The sequence below is a fragment of the Ruditapes philippinarum genome, unplaced genomic scaffold (genome assembly GCF_026571515.1).
Source record: "Ruditapes philippinarum isolate M1 unplaced genomic scaffold, ASM2657151v2 ctg26_1_1_1_1, whole genome shotgun sequence".
NCBI classification, from domain to species: domain Eukaryota; kingdom Metazoa; phylum Mollusca; class Bivalvia; order Venerida; family Veneridae; genus Ruditapes; species Ruditapes philippinarum.
The window spans coordinates 264,481-285,259 of NW_026865626.1; the positions used below are offsets into that span (position 1 = coordinate 264,481).

The following is a 20,779-nucleotide window of genomic DNA, read 5'->3' on the forward strand; positions in this document are numbered from 1 at the left end:
GACGTTGATTTTCATGACAGAATTTTAACCACCAAGGGATAGGGCTGTTACGACTTAACATAAGCTATAGCCTGGATAGACGGAATAACCTAATATAAATCCACAGACAGTGACCCTCAATTATGACCACAAGACATGATTTATGGCTTAATGAAAAATTTACATCAACAGGATTGTTAACAATTCATTTGCGCAAAACCTTGGCAAAGTGCGATAAACCAGCTATTGTTCAGGGGTTATGGCCCTTGAATTATAAAGCAAAAAACTTGAAAACTCGAGATTTTCAATAAGTATGCTTGTTAAAACTCAGTCGTAAGAAGTTATCATTTTCTGAATATTCTAACATTCTGTTATACCAGTTTGTTGGGGGTAGCCTAGTGGTTAAAGTGATTGGGGCTTCGAGTCACGGCCATGTTCAACAAAATAGATTCAAAGTGGTTCAAATAAGTAGACATTTCTTTTCACACTCGCTTCAAAGTGGAGCTCAAATAAACTAGAACCATCACTAATTGTGCTTATTACCCTTGCAAGACTGCTTCGGAAATGAGGAAGTTACTAGTAAAGAATATCTTGTAAAAGAATTTTAATAGAGTTATGGTTGTTGGCAATTAAAGATAGTTGTGGTTCTTGAACGTTGCATTTCCTTTCACTGTGGTTGACCATTGATAAAGTTTTATTGAATGACTCTGTAATAAGTCCAGATAGAGTTACGGTTCTTGAGCACTGCACTTCCTCTCATTGCGCTTGACCATTGTATGAAGTTGCATTGAATTCCAAACATTAGTTTTTAAGTTATTATGCATCAGACAAGGTAAAGGAACAAAGGGCAATAACTCTGCAAATACTGAAGATGGAGTAAAGATTATTTTACACTGCACTTCCTCTCATTGTGCTTAGCCATTTTATGAACTTGAATTGAATTCCAACTACTAGTTTTCAAGTTATGCACTGGACAAGAAAAAGTAACAAAGGGCATTAACTATGTAATTAGTCCAAATAGAGTTATGGTTCTTGAGCACAGCACTTCATTTAACTACGCTTGACCATTGTATGAAGTTTCATTGAATTCCAACCTTTAATTTTCAAGTTAATGCACTGGACAATAAAAGTAACAAAGGGCAAAACTTTAAAATTAGTCAAGAAAGAGTTATGGTTCCTGTTTACTGTGCTTTCTCTCAATAGACATGACCATTGTACGAACTTGTATTGAATTCCAACCAGTAGATTTCATGTTATACTCTGCGACAAGGAAAAGTAACAAAGGGCAATCACTCTATAATTACTCTGGATAGAGTTATGGTTCTTGTGCACTGCACTTCCTCTTATTATGCTTGAACATTGTAAATCCAACCATTAGTTTTTGTTGTTGTTTTTTTGCACTGGACAAGAAAAAGTAATGAAGGACAATAACTCTGTGATATGTAAAGATGTAGTTATGGTGCACTGCTCTTCTCTCAATGTGCTTGGCCATTGCATGAAGTTTTATTGAATTCCACCTAGTGGTTTTCATGTTATGCTCCTGACAAGGAAAATGCAACGGAAAAGTAACAAAGGGCAATAACTCTATAATTATTTTACATGGATTATGGTTCTTGTGCACTGCTTTTCCTCTTATTGTGCTTGACAGACCATTGTATGGAGTTGTTTTGAATTCTAACCAGTAGTTTTCAAGTTATGCTTCGGACAAGGAAAAAGGTAACAAAGGGCAATAACTCTGTAATTGATCATTATATGAAGTTGTATTGAATTCAGACCATTAGTCCTCAACTTATGCTCCAGATAAGGAAAATGCAACGGATCCCTGACCGACGAGTGTCTCCTTTCAGGGATATAATAATATATAATATACCAAAAATGAAATAAACAAATTTGTTGAATTTATATCCCCCGCCGAGTACTGGTTATTACTAACACAACAACTGAAGACATAAGGCTTTATTTATATATTTATCATGGCATAATATTCTTTGAACTTGATAAATATTCAGGACAATAACAGAGCCATAACTCTGTTTTAAATCGTAATATCTGGAAATGCCAATGAGATGTATGCATACTGCATAACTAATCAAGGGCCATAAATCTGAGTTATAGTGTCTGACCGTAACGAGGCGACTATATGCACATCTCCTCGTATCCCATAAAGTTTCTTTGAATTCCAGCCAGTAGTTACAGAGAAGTAGCACGGAAACAATTATTGCTCCGGTTGTATACTGCATAACTTATCAAGGGCCATAACTCTGAGTTAAAATGTCTGACCCAAACAAGGCAATGATATGCGCATCTTCACTTGGTATTGAAGGTTCCCATAAAGTTTTGTTGAATTCCAGCCAGTAGTTGCAGAGAAGTAGCGCGGAAATGATTTTTGCTCTATATGCATACTGCATAACTAGTCAAGAGCCATAACTCTGAGTTAAAGTGTCTGACCCAAACAAGGTCATGATATGCTCATCTCCTCTTAATATTGAAGGTTCCCATAAAGTTTTGTTGAATTCCAGCCAGTTGTTGCAGAGAAGTAACGCGAAAATGATTTTTGCTCTATATGCATACTGCATAACTAATCAAGGGCCATAACTCTGAGGTTAAGTGTCTGACCGAAACAAGGCGACGATATGCGCATCTCCTTTGATATTGAAGGTTCCCATAAAGTTTTGTTGAATTCCAGCCAGTAGTTGCAGAGAAGTAGCGCAGAATTTTTACTCTATATGCGTACTGCATAACTAATAAAGGGCCTTAACTCTGCGAGTTAAAGTGTCGGACCGGACAAGCTGAGGATATGCTCATCTCCTCTTGGTATTAAAGATTCCCATAAAGTTTTGTTGAGTTCCAGCCAGTAGAAGCAGAGACGTAGGGCGGAAACGATTTTTACTCTATATGCATACTGCATAACTAATCAAGGGCCATAACTCTGAGTTAAAGGGTCTGACTGGAACAAGCTGACGATATGCGCATCTCCTCTTGATATTGATGATTCCCATAAAGTTTCGTTGAATTCCAGCCAGTAGTTGCAGAGAACTAGTCCGGAAACGAAATTCGAACGGACTGATGGACAGACAGACGGATGGACAACGCCAAAACAATATATAATTATAATAAGGATAATAATATTTATACCAAAAATGCCTAAATTTTCAACCTTGGTGTGCTTCCTTTTACTACACACACATATTAAAGAAAGAAAAACAATTCATATGTCAAACGGTTTTATTTTACTCATGCAATTCATTATTGTGTCTATTGCAACATAAATAATTAACACAAAAACACAGAGAACACAACAAATCTTAAAGAGTCCTGTGTGGGTTAGTTTAAATATTGACAGTTGAAATGAAAGCCTTTGACTAAAGCTACATTTTTCCTTTTTAAAAATTTTAAATGAAAAGATTTAGCCAAAATCTTGCATTTCAAAAGGCGACGTTTTAACTGGCCCGAATAGGACACTGTACAAAAACATGATTTTATATAACAGGAATTCCATCTTATTTGGTTCAGACACTTATGACTTAATTAATTGTAGACACCATTTTACATTAAGGGCTCATCTGCTTAATTAATCTCAATAGCACTTCTAAGCACTGCATCACAAAGATGGGACACGCCACAATAACATAAAATTTGTACATTAATGTTGAAAAATTATTTACAAAACATTTCAATGACCTTAATATATTTGATCCATAAACTATCATCAATAAAAACTTGTAATAGATCATTTGTCCTGGATGCCACAGTCAGTTGATAGGTATGTTTTATTTGCTTTGCATATGAACATTTATTTTATACTGGGCATATGAAGCAAAAACCATGTGATGGCCATTATTGTTCTCAGCCTCTACAAATATGTGATCTAATCCTAAACTTACTGTGTTGAGTTGAAACATTATATAATATAAAATACTTTTAGTGTCTGTAAGTTCCTGCATATAATCATGTGCATATGTGCGTTTTATTTGCAATAACTAGATAACGTCCCATGTAATATTACAGGCTTATGATGAGGGAAAAAAGAACTGTGTAAACTAGCTTTACTTTGGGACACTATAAATCTATAACTGCTCTATTGAGAACAAAACAGGCTAGCCTAGTGGCAGGTTTTTTATATGAGGTTCTTAGTACAAGTTTGACAATAATATATATATAGTTTTAAGCATAGCATACACAACATAAATGATTAACATAATTCTGTATATGTATACAAATTACACAAAAAAATTGTCATGGCCATGGCATTACTTGACCTCCAATACACACAAAAACAAGAATGCCATGATGGTCCATTTTTTCTTCGCTCACCTGGAGGAAGATATCAATATATAATTGCCAGTATTCATCTTAGCTCAATTAAGCATCTTTTAAGTGATCTTTTGAGTGTTAACAACCCAATCTGATCAAGTGCCACTAGGGTAAAGTTGTGATCTTTTGAGTGTTAACAACCCAATCTGAGGAAGTGGCCTTTTGAGTGTTAACAAACCAAGGTCATCAGGTGACACTTGGTTAAAGTTATGACATTTCGAATGTTAACGACCCAATGTGAACAGGTGCCACTTGGTTAAAGTTGTGACCTCTGTAGTGTTAACAATCCAATGCAATCAGGTAGCACTTGGTTAAAGTTGTGACCTTTTGAGTGTTAACAACCCAATGTGATCAGGTGGCACTTGGTTATCAGGTGGCACTTAGTGAAAGAGCTGACCTTTTGACCTGAACTGTGGGTAAAAGACAACTGACAGATCCTTACCAGCTCTACATAGCTAAAACAAGTTAAGTTTAAAAATGTCTTTAATGATGATAAAAAAATCAAATCAAACCGGTATTCAAATGAATAATGGCATCTAAAATATCTAAAAGCAGCATCATAAACAAAGGGTATTCACTAAAATCAGCAGTTTATCTTAATTTGTTCCCCCATTTCCCACAAAAATTTATATTAACTTAACATGGTATATTGCTCTGATTGGAGACATGCACCTTTTACAGTCATTGACCCATTTTAAAGCAACATGCCCTAAGATTCCTGCCAATTTCAATGAAAATTCTGGAGTTTTAATTAATACAAATATTGTCAAATAAAACAAGTTACATTTAGCATATACATGTATACATGACATGATAGATCAACTGGGACACTTTAAAGAGAAAAATATGAAAAAAACTGACAATAAAGAAATATTCTCTGTATTAAATTGAGAATCAAATTTAGTGTGATTTTTAGCCTGATATGAATTACAAGAGTTTAACTTCTTTCATTTTTAAATCATCTTACACAATAAAAAAAAATTTTTCTAGAAAAAAAGGTGTCAGCAAATGATTGGAAAATGTTCACACAAGTTATATAGATAGAGACAGATACATGAAATGGTATAAAAATCTAGGAAAAAATTATTTCTAGTCCGAACTATTATCATAATTATGTAAAAGAAAAAAATTCATTGGAGTCCCTGTTTGTCAAAAATAAGATACATGTTTATAGTTTAATCATACATATATAAAGTAATACAATTTTTAACATGATTTAATTAGTTGTATACAGATCTATACTTAAAGAATAAATGATATTACTTTATCATGCAAGGAATACACTGAATATACTATTGTGACAGGTTGTATAGCTCTAGAGGTTGTGTAAAGTTATTATATTCCCATTGAATGAGAAACTTTTACACATAATACAGTGAGTGAAACAATTTATCATAAATAGCACATACCATTGTTTACATGTAGAAAAATCTAACCAACACTCTAAGGAATTAGTTTGCGTTTAGCAAATTGCAAGACACATTGTTAGAGGCGTATGAACAGTTATTAAAGTTGACACATAAAGTACACGTGCACATGAAGCTATGTGCCATTTTTGCTTCGACAGATCTAATAATAGATAACCTACGGGGATAAGTGTTTAAACACAATACTTGTGTTGATGAATTGTTTACACATGCAACTTAAGCACTACATTTAGTGTGAAATACAGAAATATGATTAGGACGAATGTAATTTACCCGTTGATTACAACAGTTATTTCATCTGACAACTAAAAAGGTTTAAAATGATATAAAATAGCCTATCTTAACATTTGCTGAATAAAAGATTTGTTTTCGATATGAATGTTCTTTAACTTAAACTGCACTATAAGTATGTAAGACATTGCATTAGCTACAACAAAAATACCATAGCAGAAATTATCGTATGATTAAAGAGATAATAACCTCCGCTTATAACGGTTCTTACTGAAATGCTTTCCCGTCAAAAACTTTCTAACATCAGCCAATATCAAAATAAATTGTTTATTTCTAGAATGTTTTTTTTTCCTCACAATCTTAGGTATTCAATAACTTACAATGTTTATAGCCGGAATTTAGTATATAGCGATAAAGTATGAGTGATTGTAAATAATCTAATGCCTAAATTTTTTAAAAAATAACGTAAAAAAAATAATCGATTTTCTAGGATATTGGCTGATGTTAGAATTTGTTTTTGGCGGGAAAGCATTTCAGTAAGACTACCTTAACATAGTTATATCTGGATATAGTTTTTTTCCAGAGGCAATCAATTTGAAAACGTGACCTCGGCAACAGCATCGTTATAAGCGGTAAGTAATAATGTTATAAGTGCAGTTTACTGTCGTCAGATAAGACTTTGGGTTGCTCTTCATACAACAAGGCTTTAAAATCATTTCATCAAGTCACAAAACAGCCTGTTAATTTAGCCGGTTAATATGATGTATCAAAATTTTTTCCACAGAAGGAGCTTGGGAATTCTTGCTAGATTTATGGGTCTTGGAAAGCGATTTTCAATTATGATCCTCAGAATAAAGTATCAATAGACTGTTACATGAAAATAAAATAATACTTTTAAAATGGGTTTGTTCTTCTTTGAAAATAAAATATTTCCGTGAATTCCGATTAAAATTTTTACATTTTACCTGTTTCATGTACAATAAATATATGTACTTGATCATTTGTGAATAAGATACTTAGATGAAAGAACGACTTCAAAAAAAAACCCCTAAATACTATAATAGTTTAGTTATTGCTTTTCTGTGTTTTGCTTTTCACGAACATCTTTCGCCAATATTTCCAATGTATCCAAGAATTCTTTGGCAGTTTTGTTAGTTTTATAACGTACTATGCTAGACAAGATTGCTTGATGAACTTCACCTATTTTTTTGTCACCATTGATTGAATTTACTTTCCCTTGTGCACTATAGTACTCCAGAACTGGTTTCGTCTGTTCAAAATAAACACCATTACGGATTCGTAACTCCCCTTCTGTGTCAGCTAAACACGGGAGAAGTTTTTCCCCAGTTACCTAATAGAAAATAAATAAAACATAAATTACTTGTATGTACATTGATAAAATCTATTCTCTTGTATATCATAAACACTCCACAGAGACATTTAACGATACTTTCTATTTAAGCCCTGCAAAACTAGAAGAATAATCACCAATTTATATTCGCTAATTTAGTAGAATTTATGCAAGTGGAGACCACAATGAATGGAACAGTCAGTGCAGTCAACTCGGACTCAAGTCAATCTGGCCCTAAATTAGTCAATCTGGCCCCAAGTCAATCTGACTTCTGGTCAACCCGGCCCAATTTTTATTATAAGTTATTTGGCACTACTTTTTATTCATGAACGTTTTCTACTCAAGAAATAATGTGAATAATTATTATTGCAAGATTCATTATATCTAGAAGCACATTAGCCGTTGTTATTAAAACTAGTTAACTAATGTGCTTTATTAGGAGGGATGTTGCACTTTACATTATCTGTCATGTACAGACTCAATCAAACCGAGTCTGCAGTTCTCTTGTAATTTTGTTGTGATTAATGCTTCTGAGGGATCACTTTGTTTCCAGATTTTTATTGTTTATTAACAACTTGTTTAAAGTAAAGGTGATGAATTATGTAAAAACAAATCTTTAAAGACATTCTCTTGTGCTTTTTATCTTGATAATTATTCACATTATTTCCTGAATAGAAAAAAAGATAATAAGAAAAAGTGAAAAAGTAGAGCTATATTAATAATATTAAAATGTTTCTCCCTTCTCCCGATTACGGGTCTATACCAGTAGACACAGTATTCAGAAGGGCTGACTGTTTCAGACAACTCTTTGAAGCAGTACATGTGAAAAAAGCAAACACATAGATAAAGCATTTTTATATGTTTAGGAAAATATATTATCAAATTTACATAAAAAAAAAGACATGAAATACTGATCAGACAACAAAGTTAAAGGTTTTTTTTCACAATTAATATTTCTTTCTTAATTGATTGCTCTTAACTGTTTGTTTGAATAAATGCATATGTTCACACATAATTAAATTATTTATTGATGTTTATATAATCATTCATTATCACTGTTATGTTATAAAGCCTTAATTGGTGCAATTATATTTACAGACAAATTTAAAGCCTATTGATGTTTTGATAATTTTATGATATGGTTCATAATCTTCAGTAAGTCAAGATGTATATTATAACAGCGATTTTTTCCCTTATATAAGTGGTACCGAATAACGGACCCATTCACAATCATGAACGGTCTTTCACAATTTTCAGAATGGGTCCGACGAACCAGTTCACAATTCTGCCAAAATTCACAATCTACATAAATTTAACTTACAATTTCGTCTTTTTCCTGATATAAGTGATTAAAATCATAATTTGTCTTTGCATTGATGTGTTGTATAAATTAAAAAGTCATCTTAATGCCGATATTCAAACCGAAAGTTCAATTGCTTCCAATTTGATTTGCAGATTTTTTTTTATTACAGTTTAATCGAGTAAATGTCCGAAACGGCAAAAATATATGTTTAAGCAGGGTCTTTCAATTAGATAAAACCCGAATTAAAGGGAATTTTGCAGCAGTATTTTTGATAATTTAAACTATGTGGACAATGACTTTTTCAAAGCTGAATGAAATTAGATTTGTCTTGCAGTCGTACAGTTACCAAGTAATGAAAGGCATTTTTCAGGGAACTGGTCAAATTTTTAGAACATATTCTGATCAAGTTGAACATTGCAAACAAATCAGATATAAATACAAGGTAAACATCCGGTTATAGTGTATCAATCTAAGAGTGGTAAATTCTTTGGAAAACATCTGAAAAAGGTCATTCAGACAATTCTGTGTAGATTTATATGAATTTTCATTTTTAAGAAAAAAATTCACAATTTGGATTTTTTTCCCCCACAATTGTCACAGTACTGGACCCATTTACAATTTAAGGGAAAAAATCGCTGATATATATTTTGAAAATCCTTTATTTTAAATGTGTGTAATAAATTTATCATTTATAGACAAAAGAGAAAAGGAAAGAAGCAAAATATCATCTAAAACATAATAATTCAATTTTATAAAATATTCTCTGAAAATCAATTTTAGGGCCATATTAACTAATTTTGGGGCCGAATTGAACGATTTTGGGGCCAGATTAACCAATTTAGGGGCCGCACTGACCAAATAGAAATAATGTTGGGCAGGATTGACCAATTTTGGGGCCGGATTGACCAAATAGAAATAATGTGAGGCTGGATTGACCAATTTTGGGGCCGGATTGACCAATTTTGAGGCCGGGTAAACTTGGGGCCGGGTTGACTGTAATTCAGACTTACACATAGACAAATAGATTATCAGACAGCCTATCTATAGTTACATCTGTTGCTAACTTTTGTAAAGGACTAAAAAAATAATCTAAACTCACTTGGCCAATTAATTTTTCTAGAATAAGGGTTGTGTAGTACATAGGGATCATTTTGTAATGAGGCAAAAAAAATCCTACTGAATCATTCTCACACATACAGTATTTGCTTAACACCATCAAGGTCAGATACCAGATTTATAGCAGAGCTTCACTTACATTATCTTTGTTGGTTTTGTTAGGTGGTAAAAAGTCTAAATGATATCGTCTTCCACTAGCTGGGTGATCGAGACATCCATCCAGTCGTGCAAGAAGAGAGTAAAAGTTGACCTTCAAATTAATCACTTTATGTAACTTTTGCTTATTTTTTTCTAGCAGCTGGTCTAACTGAAATAAAGAACAAGAGGGCCATGATGGCCCTGAGGTCGCTCACCTGTATATAGCCCCCCCCCCCCCGGCCCAATTTTTACCCAAGGGCTTTTATTTGTTTATTTGAACAGACTTGGTAGACACCCATAAGAAGATGTTTCATGCAAAACATCTAAGTTCTAGCTCATTGGGTTTTTTAAAAGAAGATTTTTTAAGTTTTTACTATACACATATAGTTAAAAACAATGACACCCCTCGGGCAGGGCCAGTTTTGACCCCTGGGCTTTTATTTGAACAAACTTTGTAGATATTTACTTAAAGATGTTTCATGCTTAATATCTAAACTCTAGTTATTTGGGTTTTTTCAAAGAAGATTTTTAAGTTTTTGCTATGTATATAAGGAAAATCAATGACCCCCGGGGCGGGGCCAGTTTTGACCCCAGGGCATTTATTTGAACATACTTGGTAGACACCCATTAGAACATGTCTCATGCTAAATATCTTAGCTCTAGCTCTTTGGGTTCTTTAAAAGAAGATTTTATAAGTTTTTACTATATGCATATAAGGAAAATCAATGACCCCCCGGGGCGGGGCCAATTTGGACCCCAGGGCTTTTATTTGAACAAACTTGGTAGAATTTCACTAGAAGATGTTTCATGCCAAATATCTAAGCTCTAGCTCTTACAGTTCTTTAAAAGAAGATTTTTTAAGTTTTTACTATATGCATAAAGGATAAATCAATGACCCCCCCGGGGCGGGCCAATTTTGACCCCTGGGCTTTTATTTGAACAAATTTGGTAGACACTCACTAGAAGATGTTTTATGCCAAATATCTAAGCTCTAGCTCTTACGGTTCTTTAAAAGAAGATTTTTTAAGTTTTTACTATATGCATATAGGGAAAATCAATTACCCCCCAGGGCGGGGCCAATTTTGACCCCAGGGCTTTTATTTGAACAAACTTGGTAGACATTCACTAGAAGATGTTTCATGCCAAATATCTAAGCTCTAGCTCTTTGGGTTCTTTAAAAGAAGATTTTTTAAGTTTTTACTTTATGCATATAGGGAAAATCAATGACCCCCTGGGGCGGGGCCAATTTTGACCACAGGGCTTTTATTTGAACAAACTTGGTAGACATTCACTAGAAGATGTTTCATGCCAAAAATCTAAGCTCTAGCTCTTACAGTTCTTTAAAAGAAGATTTTTTAAGTGTTTACTATATGCATATAGGGAAAATCAATGACCCCCCCGGGGCGGGGCCAATTTTGACCCCAGGGCTTTTATTTGAACAAACTTGGTAGACACTCACTAGAAGATGTTCTATGCCAAATATCTTAGCTCTAGCTCTTACAGTTCTTTAAAAGAAGATTTTTTAAGTTTTTACTATATGCATATAGGGAAAATCAATGACCCCCCGGGGCGGGGCCAATTTTGACCCCAGGGCTTTTATTTGAACAAACTTGGTAGACACTCATTAGAAGATGTTTCATGCCAAATATCTAAGCTCTAGCTCCTAGGGTTGTTTAAAAGAAGATATTTAAAGATTTTTCTTTCGGTTGCCATGGCAACCAGAGTTCTGCATGGAATTAAATTCTTTGAACAATTTTTAAAGGTGACCACCAAAGGAACATTCCTGTGAAGTTTGGATGAAATTGGCTCAGTGGTTTATGAGGAGATGTCATTTAAAGCAAAAGTTTACGGACGGACGACGGACGGACGACGGACGGACGGACGGACGCCGGACGAAAAGCGATCACAAAAGCTCACCCTGTCACTTTGTGACAGGTGAGCTAAAAAACAGTTGAGTCTTGTTTATTTTTATGGTAAAACACACAGCTGTTAAATACTTCCTGTTTAATTTGTGTCACAGATTGTTCTTATATCCTGTTTTAAATCTTTCAAGCATATAATTAATTTTAGTTTTAAACTATAAGCTTATAAGCACACTGTATCTTGTTTCTGGGACCAACCAGTGATAAGCATTGAGTGTAAAGATTCTTAGATCAAGTAAAGGACAGCTTACCCCTGGCAGGGTTTGACCCACACAATCAGCAATCTTTAGTTTACAAGAACACCACATTTACATGTACCACTCAGACAGACCTCCTACCCCAAATAAGTGTGTAATAGTCACATAACAATAATTATTGTTTTATGTCATTTTCTTCTTCTTCTGATTTCTACACAATTTTTTTTATCATATTTTGGCAGTCTTATCAATACTCTCCTGATTTAGCCAAGAAGGCAAACCCATAACAATTTAATACTGATGACAATTTTTGGGGCCTAATTTGGCTCCATTCCCCTGTCCAATTAAAATATATTTTTCTGCATTTATTAAAAAAAGAAAATCTTTTTTTTTTCTTTTTGTAAATTTTACCTACCTTAAGCAGAAGACCCTTAAGTTCCTAACCAAATCATTTTTTAACATTACACATGTAAGCATTTTTGTCAACAGACACATTTCCACTTTTTCGCCAAAACATTGAAAACAATGTGAAATTCCACAATTTGAGGGTACTAGCCCCAGTACCCTGATAGGTAACTAGGATCCTGGATGATGTACATGTAAGTATTTAAAAACTAACATTCAGGACTATGTGGGACAAAGTGATTAATACATTTATATCCCCCCCATCACCTCCAAATTGTATAAGGTGGGGTTATAACAAGAACTGTCGGAGGACAGTAACGCTCAACTATTTGAAAAAGTTGTCACAAGGGTGTTTCATTTAGTATAATAAGGCTTACCTATATGAATCCATAAAATTGTCCGAAAAGGTACAAAGGCTTGTTTAGTTGTTATTAAGATGTTTTATCGAGTAAATCACTGCTCTATTATTATGAATGCATAAAATTGTCCAAAAAAGGCACAAACCCTTCAGTAGTTATGGAGATACCAGCTTACTAGCAAAACCTTTACCAAGAATTTCTAAGCCGAAAAAAGGGGCATAAACAAATCAAGAGTTATGAGACTTGTGCCAATCATGTAAGATAATCACAGAAAACAAGTGTGTGAAGTTTCAATCCATTCCCTTCAGTAGTTATGGAGATACAAGCTTACATGCAAAAACTTAACCAAGAATTTCTAAGTCGAAAAAGGAGCATAATTATGCAAAAAAGCAAATCAGAGATATGGGACTTGTGCCAATCGTGTTATAAAATCACAGAAAACAAGTGTGTGAAGTTTCAATCCATTCCCTTCAGTAGTTATGGAGATACCAGCTTACACGCAAAAACTTAACCAAGAATTTCTAAGTCGAAAAAGGGGCATAATAATGCAAAACAAGGGTGCCATAGTCACAAAATACGCCCGTTTACGAAAGCTTTAGATGGAGATGGGGGCATTATGGATAAGTGTTATCTAGCAAGCAAGTTTTTATTCTTGGCACTGTGTTGTTAAATGAACCTTAAAACAAATCAGTAGGGAAGATATGCACAGGATGTGTGACCTTGACCTTGGTCGCAGGGACCTGAATTTTATGCACGGCACTCAGCCTCACAATGATGAACATTGTGCCAAATTATATTGAAATCCCTCTATGCATGTAGAAGTTTTGCTCCAGACAAGCGTTTTTCTATGAGCTCTAACTGTGACCTTCACCTTTGACCTAGAGACTTGGTTCATGTGCAGGGCACTTATGTCTCATTGTGGTGAACAATTCTATAAAGTAACATTAAAATTCCTCCATGCATGTAGAAAATATGCTCCGGACAACATCTGGATATTTAATCATCTCCAGTGACCTTGACCTTGCAAATATTAACCTAAATTAAATGTGTCACACCTGTAGTCATGATAGTTACCATTTGTGCTACAATCCATCAATAAATGATGACTAAATGGTCCCTATACACATCTTCAAATTTTTATCTGAACTTTGACCTCTATGTGTAACCTTGACTTTGGTCGCAGGGATCTGAATTTTGCGTGCGACACTCAGCCTCACAATGGTGAACATTTGTGCCAAGTAATATTGAAATCCCTCTATACATGTGGAAGTTTTGCTCCGGACAAGCATTTTTCAATGAGCTCTAAGTGTGACCTTGACCTTTGACCTAGAGACCTGGTTCATGTGCGCGACACTGCTCCTCATAGTGGTGAACATTTCTATGAAGTTTCATTAAAATCCCTCCATACATGTAGGAGATATGCTCCGGACAAAATTGGACGCCGCCCGCCCTCCTGCCCGCCAGGGGTGTTCCCATAATACGTCCCGTTTTTCAAACGGGCGTATAAAAAAGCAAATCAGAGTTATGGGACTTCTGCCAAGCATGTTAGATAATCACAGAGAACAAGTGTGTGAAGTTTCAATTTATTCCCTTCAGTAGTTATGGAGATACATGCTTACACGCAAAAACTTAACCACAGGGCCACTGCCGCTGCCGCCGACAAATGGGTGACTGCATTAGCTCAATTATTCTGTAAATAGTCAAGCTAAAAACAAAAACATCAAACTTACCCCTTCAGCTGATGAAACTTTTAAAGGAAAATCTGTCATTATAAAACCACCTCTGCATTCGTATGAGTTCATTTTTTTCTCTATAAGACCCAGCACAAGGTCATCACTAACATCACCCGCTACAAAAGAAATAACAGTCATATAACATAATAAATTATTTCTAAACTCGACCTCAAAATCCATCCATGTTATCTTCTTGTCATGACAAACATCCACACCAAATCTTTTGACTGCAGTGTAGCTTCTATCATGCAGACAAGGCAAATAAGCCTTCTTTAACCCTGTAAAGGGCCACAACTCTTTCATATATGATGGTATCAGGCCCATTTAAATATTAACCATAATTTATTTGTGATTACAGTTCTGTAAAGTTATGTTTCTAAATTCAAATCAAACATAAAGACCTACATGTATTTTGTTGCAGACAAGGCAAATTTGCCTTCTTTTACCCTGTTACGGGCAACAACTCTTTCATGCATGATGATATCAAGCCGATTTAAATATTAACCAGAATTTTTTAGTGATAAAAGTTCTGTTAAATTTCGGTTCTAAAAATCAAATCAAACATAAAAATCTACATGTACATTTGCCCAGACAAGGCAAATTTTCCTTCAATCGCCCTTTAAAGGGCCACAACTCTGTCTTACATGATGATATCAGGTTGACTAAAGGAATGAACTGTAATCTTCTGGTAATAAAGAACGTTTTGTTAAAAAAACTTCTTTTGTGTAGACAAATAAATTATGGACAGCAGCAATCAATTGCAAAAACTCATAAGAGCACTGTAATTACTGTACTGTTTCCAATCAACGCCCCTTCTCTAATTAACGCCCAAACCATATTTTGTAGGAAAAAACCTCAATAATCCATAATGAAAGAGCAATAAAAAAATCCAAATATTTTTATTTAAAAAGAACAATTTATTACACTCAAGTTGTAAAATCATCAAAACAAATATCATCCTGTTTTATATATTACATCATAATAATGTATAATGATTTTTATAATTGAATTACATCTTTGATAAGCATATTTTAAAGCACATTTTTATAGTTCTTATTAGCACCCCCTCCCTCCTTCTTGAAAACAAGAGGGCCATCATGGCCATAGATTGCTCACCTGACCCATCTTACTCATCCGAAAAATACCAAGACAAGCATTCTGACCAAGTTTCATGACAGGTGAGTCAACAAGAGCTGTCGGTAGGACAGCAACGCTCGACTATTCTTAGTGCTTGATAGTAAAAAAAATGCTTGATACAGTTACCTCCTCCTGTTTACAGGTTGGGGTCATGATGGTGAACAAGTGTGCAAAGTTTCAAAGCCATATGTCAATGGACTCTGAAAATATTTGAACTATTACAAAAACTTTAACGTAAATTCTAAGTCGAAAAAGGGGCATAATTCTGTCAAAATGCTTGATAGAGTTACCTCCTCCTGTCTACAGGTTGGGGTCATGATGGTGAACAAGTGTGCAAAGTTTCAAAGCCATATGTAAATGGACTTTGAAAATATTTGAACTATTACAAAAACTTTAACGTAAATTCTAAGTCGAAAAAGGGGCATAATTCTGTCAAAATGCTTAATAGAGTTACCTCATCCTGTCTACAGGTTGGGGCCATGATGGTGAACAAGTGTGCAAAGTTTCAAAGCCATATGTAAATGGACTTTGAAAATATTTAAACTATTACAAAAACTTTAACGTAAATTCTAAGTCGAAAAAGGGGCATAATTCTGTCAAAATGCTTGATAGAGTTACCTCCTCCTGTCTACAGGTTGTGGTCATGATGGTGAACAAGTGTGCAAAGTTTCAAAGCCATATGTCAATGGACTTTGAAAATATTTGAACTATTACAAAAACTTTAACATAAGTGGTTACGCCGACGCCGACGCGGACGCCGACGCTCGGGTGACTGCAATAGCTCTACTTATTCTTATTGAATAGTCGAGCTAAAAATGTGAGCACTAGAGTGTTAACAAGGATTATCCATATTTGAGCAGTGTGACCAAGTTTTTGACCCCAGGTGACACATATTCAACTTGACCTAGAAATCATCAAAACAAACTTTCAGACCAATTTCCAGGACATTTGGATCAAAACAGTAGCCACTATAGTGTTAACAAGATTTTTCTATTTTTAGCTCCTGTGACCTAGTTTTTCATCCGAGATGACCCATGTTCAACCTCATCCGAGCTATTACCTAGACAAGCATCCTGACAAAGTTTGATGATGATTGAGGCAAAAATATGACCACTAGAGTGTTAACAAACAAGTGTGGATGGATAACAGACGACGAACATTCAACGATCCTAAAAGCTCACCCTGAGCTAGCTCAGGTGAGCTAAAAATGCAAGCCCCAGGGGGAGTTAAATAGAGACAGTATTGTATGCTCTGTTGCGCTAAAAATGAAAAAAAAAAAGAAAGAAAACATACTCTCTGTAACTTGTTTCTCTATCTCTTTACCAATACTTGTCTTAGACATTACTTCTTTCATCTTAAGTTCACCTGAAAGGTTAAAACAACAGAGTTATAATGTTATTACAAAGGTTATTATTCTGAAACAAAGTAGTAGGTAATGGGATCACATTTAGGTGGGATCTTTTTTTTTACCCTAGGGTCATGACCGATATAAATTCATACATCTTTACTAGAGGGGCACTAGGCAATTCTACATGTCAAATATCAAAGCTGTAAGTCATCCAATTAATCACTAAGATTTAAAATTAATGTATTTTCCTAAAAATGTCTAAACAAACTATTTTACTTCAAGGGCATTTTTGACCAAAGTAACATGATTTAGTTATGCTAAATATCAAAGCTCTATAGTGGGCAATATAGTTTCTGAGTAAAATCTATTTCTAAAATTACACTCATAAAGTCATATTAATTGTTATAAAAGTGATGCTTTAAAAAAAGTCTATTTTGCAGCAATTAATTACAGAAAACAAAACTTAACAAGCACACAATTGTTCTACCTTCAATCAACTGATTTATTTGCAACCAGTTAACAGGTGTGTTTATAACTCTTCTGAAGTCAATATTTAAAAAATAAAATGTTGCAATGGTTTATAATTACAGCAGGATAACTATTGTAAATACTTTACTAAAATCTTTTTTGTCATAAAATTCATGTATTAATTATCTAGTTCCATATAAATCATAAAATGTATGAGCCTGTGTTGAAATTTTATCTTTTGATGATATTTCAAAAAGCCCAAACTAAAATGTGTGGGTTAGTAGCTTTAAACGGTAAAGAAAAAAACCTTTGGGAGATAGAAATAATTGTTCCATAGTTCTGTTAGTCATAAAAGGGGCATAGTTTTGTAAATATTTTAGATTTATGTCTGCAAGTGGGGCTTATACATGTTCAGTAACTATTTCATTAGTTTTAGAACAATACTTTAACAGTTTCTGCCGTTCTGGCATAAAAACTGTCTGCCCAGATATATATATTTACAGAGAAGAAAACATGAACTGACAGATATAATCTTGTGTGCACACGATGTTTTGCACTTTTTTAATATAACAAATAAATCTGAGACAGAAAGATCTTCTGTCCCAGAATAAACGTACAAATAACAAGGGGAAACCCCAGAAAGATATAAATGTGTATTTACCAACTTTTAAATGGCACATGTCTTTAACTGCATCTTGTAACAAGTATGCCTGAAATGAATTGAAAGCAAATGATTACATAGATTAGTTATTTTAAGAAATTATAGGATGGGACATAAGGTAACCAGATGTGGGAAACATCTGTTTACCGTCCATACTCAAACCTTACTTTTTTAAATAGGTCGAAAGGCTTACAGACATTTCACCCCCCAGACACTTCACCCTAGTCCCTTTTTTGCAGACACTTCACCCCTCAGACAGTTCACCCCTCATTTTAAGAAATTTGATTGAGACACTTCACCCCTCATTTTTTTTATTTTGTGTTTAACAATTATTTATGTAGATTATGTTAAATACATTCAATAGTGATTATGTTTATTGTTTTAACCCATTGTCTAATAAATTTTGAGTTGATTTAATTCTTGAAGTTTTGGTACTTAAGTTTGTTTTCAGTTTGATCCTTACCATATAATAAACATTGAGTTACCGTATGTTCATTTGGTGATGGTTTGTGCTTTAACCTTGTGCTTAATTAACATAACTGGTGCTATTTATTTGTTTAATAAATGACATTATGAATGATCTTTGTATTAAATGCAGGATAATTGTGTCTGATAATGATGATAAATAATTTATATTTACTATATTTTATAAAGCAACCGATTCATTCATTCATATTCATTTATATTCATTAATATTCATTTAATTTATTTATTTATTTGATTTATAATATTTATTAAGAATAAATTTAATTTTCATACAATTATACCATTTTAATTCAATTATCTAATCAATTGTGAGATAACTGTTGAAAAACAACTAATCAAGGTGACATGCAATAAACACTCAATGGATGAAAGTGCTTTGATATATCATTTGGCAATACAACCAATTAACCTAAATCTGCTTTAAACTTAGTAAAAATAAAGGTAATAAGCAAAATTTTTAATCAAATAATACTAAAAATAATAAAAAATAAACATATATAAGCATTTTGTTGTTGACCAACTTGACTTATTTACTTTATAGAAAAAAATTGGATGAGGGGTGAAGTGTCTTACTGATTTTGGGGGGTGAAGTGTCTTAAGGGGTGAAGTGTCTTCAAAATTTGAGGGGTGAAGTGTCTGGGGGGTGAGGTGTCTTGCTACCGTTCGAAATATTTCGAGGACGAAGACAAGACATAACTATACGATACTAACTGCCATTAATAATAGAATATGTGTATAAAATTACATTATTATGTTGTTTATAATGTATTTCGTTGAACTGGCAAATCATCTCAAAGTGAATCTGCATTTACTTTTCTAAATGAAAGAATGTCCTTGAGTTTTTTTCCTGCCTAAGTCAGTAAGTGAAAATCTGAGATGCATCACGTACCTGTGTTCGTTTACCAGACATTACTGCTCCTATTAAAACTAAGTTCGCCGGCACAGTATCAGATTCCTGAACTTCTTCCTTCTTTTGAAAATAATTACCCATGTTTTCAGTAAAATTATAATATATGCGAGGAAAGAATTATCATTAAATATAACGATTGCGAATGGCCAGGTTTCACACTACTAAATATGCATAAGTGTAGTTCTAATCTGCTGACGAAATAGTGAGATGTACATTTAATTGTCGGCGCTCTATGAATTATGAATGCACCTATCCAAAAACGTGTCTACAGTGCCATCCATACATAGAGTTTTATATATAATATATTTGCTATATAGATCGAATAATAATATTTCAAGGCATTTGATTAATTAACGTTTATATATATATATAGGCCTACAATGCAAACAAAACTTTTGTTTGTAGAAGTCTACAGTAACGTCTGATATTCATCTTCCGCAGTGGTTCTGTTTCTCGTGCTTTGATGAAAACTGTCGAACGTGGCTGTCATTTACTTATTAGGCACACAACAAGAAAACTTATTTGTTTTGAGCTAATATGCTATATATAACACTGAAAAGTGTACTTCGCTTTTGTGAAAATAAAATTTTGTAAAACGAGTTGCAGATAAAGTAATAAAACAAACCTTTGACGAGAGTTTAAAACTTTTTTAAGTAATGACAACTAATGTAAGTTCCTTTTGATTACACAAAAAATCGCATTCAAATTAGTATAAATAAATAATTATCAGCACATTTTTTTTTTTCAACGAGCTCAATGATCCGACACGAATATATCTTATGTACCTATATACATGTATATAACACTAAAAACGGGTTTCTTGTGTTTTCGTTGTTGTTGTTTTCATTTTTCAATGACGCGCATAAAGTATAACCTTAAAGGCCCATTATGTCCCAGAATTCTTTTATTTTTTATTTCTCAAAAGTCTTTTACACATGTATTTACTTTTATAATTTCTTTCATCAGTTTATGGATTCAAAATCTAATAGATTTACAAATGGAACATAAATTTTCTATTAAATTAAGTCTTTTGTCCAGACATAATTTGAAGTTGGAAAGAAATCACATATATGAGAGAGTAGTTGTTTTTGGTATACGTGAAGAGGATAGATCTCACCTTTTTCCATAACAAAATACATGTATATTAAACCCAAGGTCATTTTAAATTTAAAGGTATTTTGAATTTCGTATTTTGTAACAGGAAATTTTATTCCAGTTTAGTTAAATGTGTCTATATATAATCTCTTTCAGGATTGTATTTTATATGAACTTTGTAATCTAAATGCCACTATCT

The 20,779-nt window shown here is 33.6% G+C and overlaps 1 protein-coding gene across 3 annotated transcripts; it reads right to left on the minus strand.

Moving 5' to 3' along the window:
* Window positions 1–3,186: 3,186 nt before the first annotated feature.
* On the minus strand, window positions 3,187–19,664 carry LOC132729807 (uncharacterized). 3 transcript variants are annotated; one of them, XR_009625673.1, is made up of 7 exons: window positions 19,465–19,664; window positions 18,090–18,138; window positions 16,906–16,977; window positions 14,473–14,591; window positions 9,861–10,028; window positions 4,618–7,302; window positions 3,187–4,452 (listed from the first exon to the last, which is right to left on the minus strand). XR_009625673.1 is itself a non-coding variant. In XM_060715630.1 (6 exons), exons 1-6 carry the CDS (start codon window positions 19,564–19,566, stop codon window positions 7,021–7,023), a joined length of 792 nt encoding a protein of 263 aa, XP_060571613.1. In that variant the 5' UTR covers window positions 19,567–19,664; the 3' UTR covers window positions 3,187–7,020. The 3 variants fall into 3 exon arrangements, 2 of the variants coding, with proteins under 2 accessions (XP_060571613.1, XP_060571614.1); XM_060715630.1 differs by having other exon boundaries at window positions 3,187–7,302; XM_060715631.1 differs by lacking the exon at window positions 19,465–19,664 and adding an exon at window positions 19,321–19,398 and having other exon boundaries at window positions 3,187–7,302.
* Window positions 19,665–20,779: the final 1,115 nt, after the last annotated feature.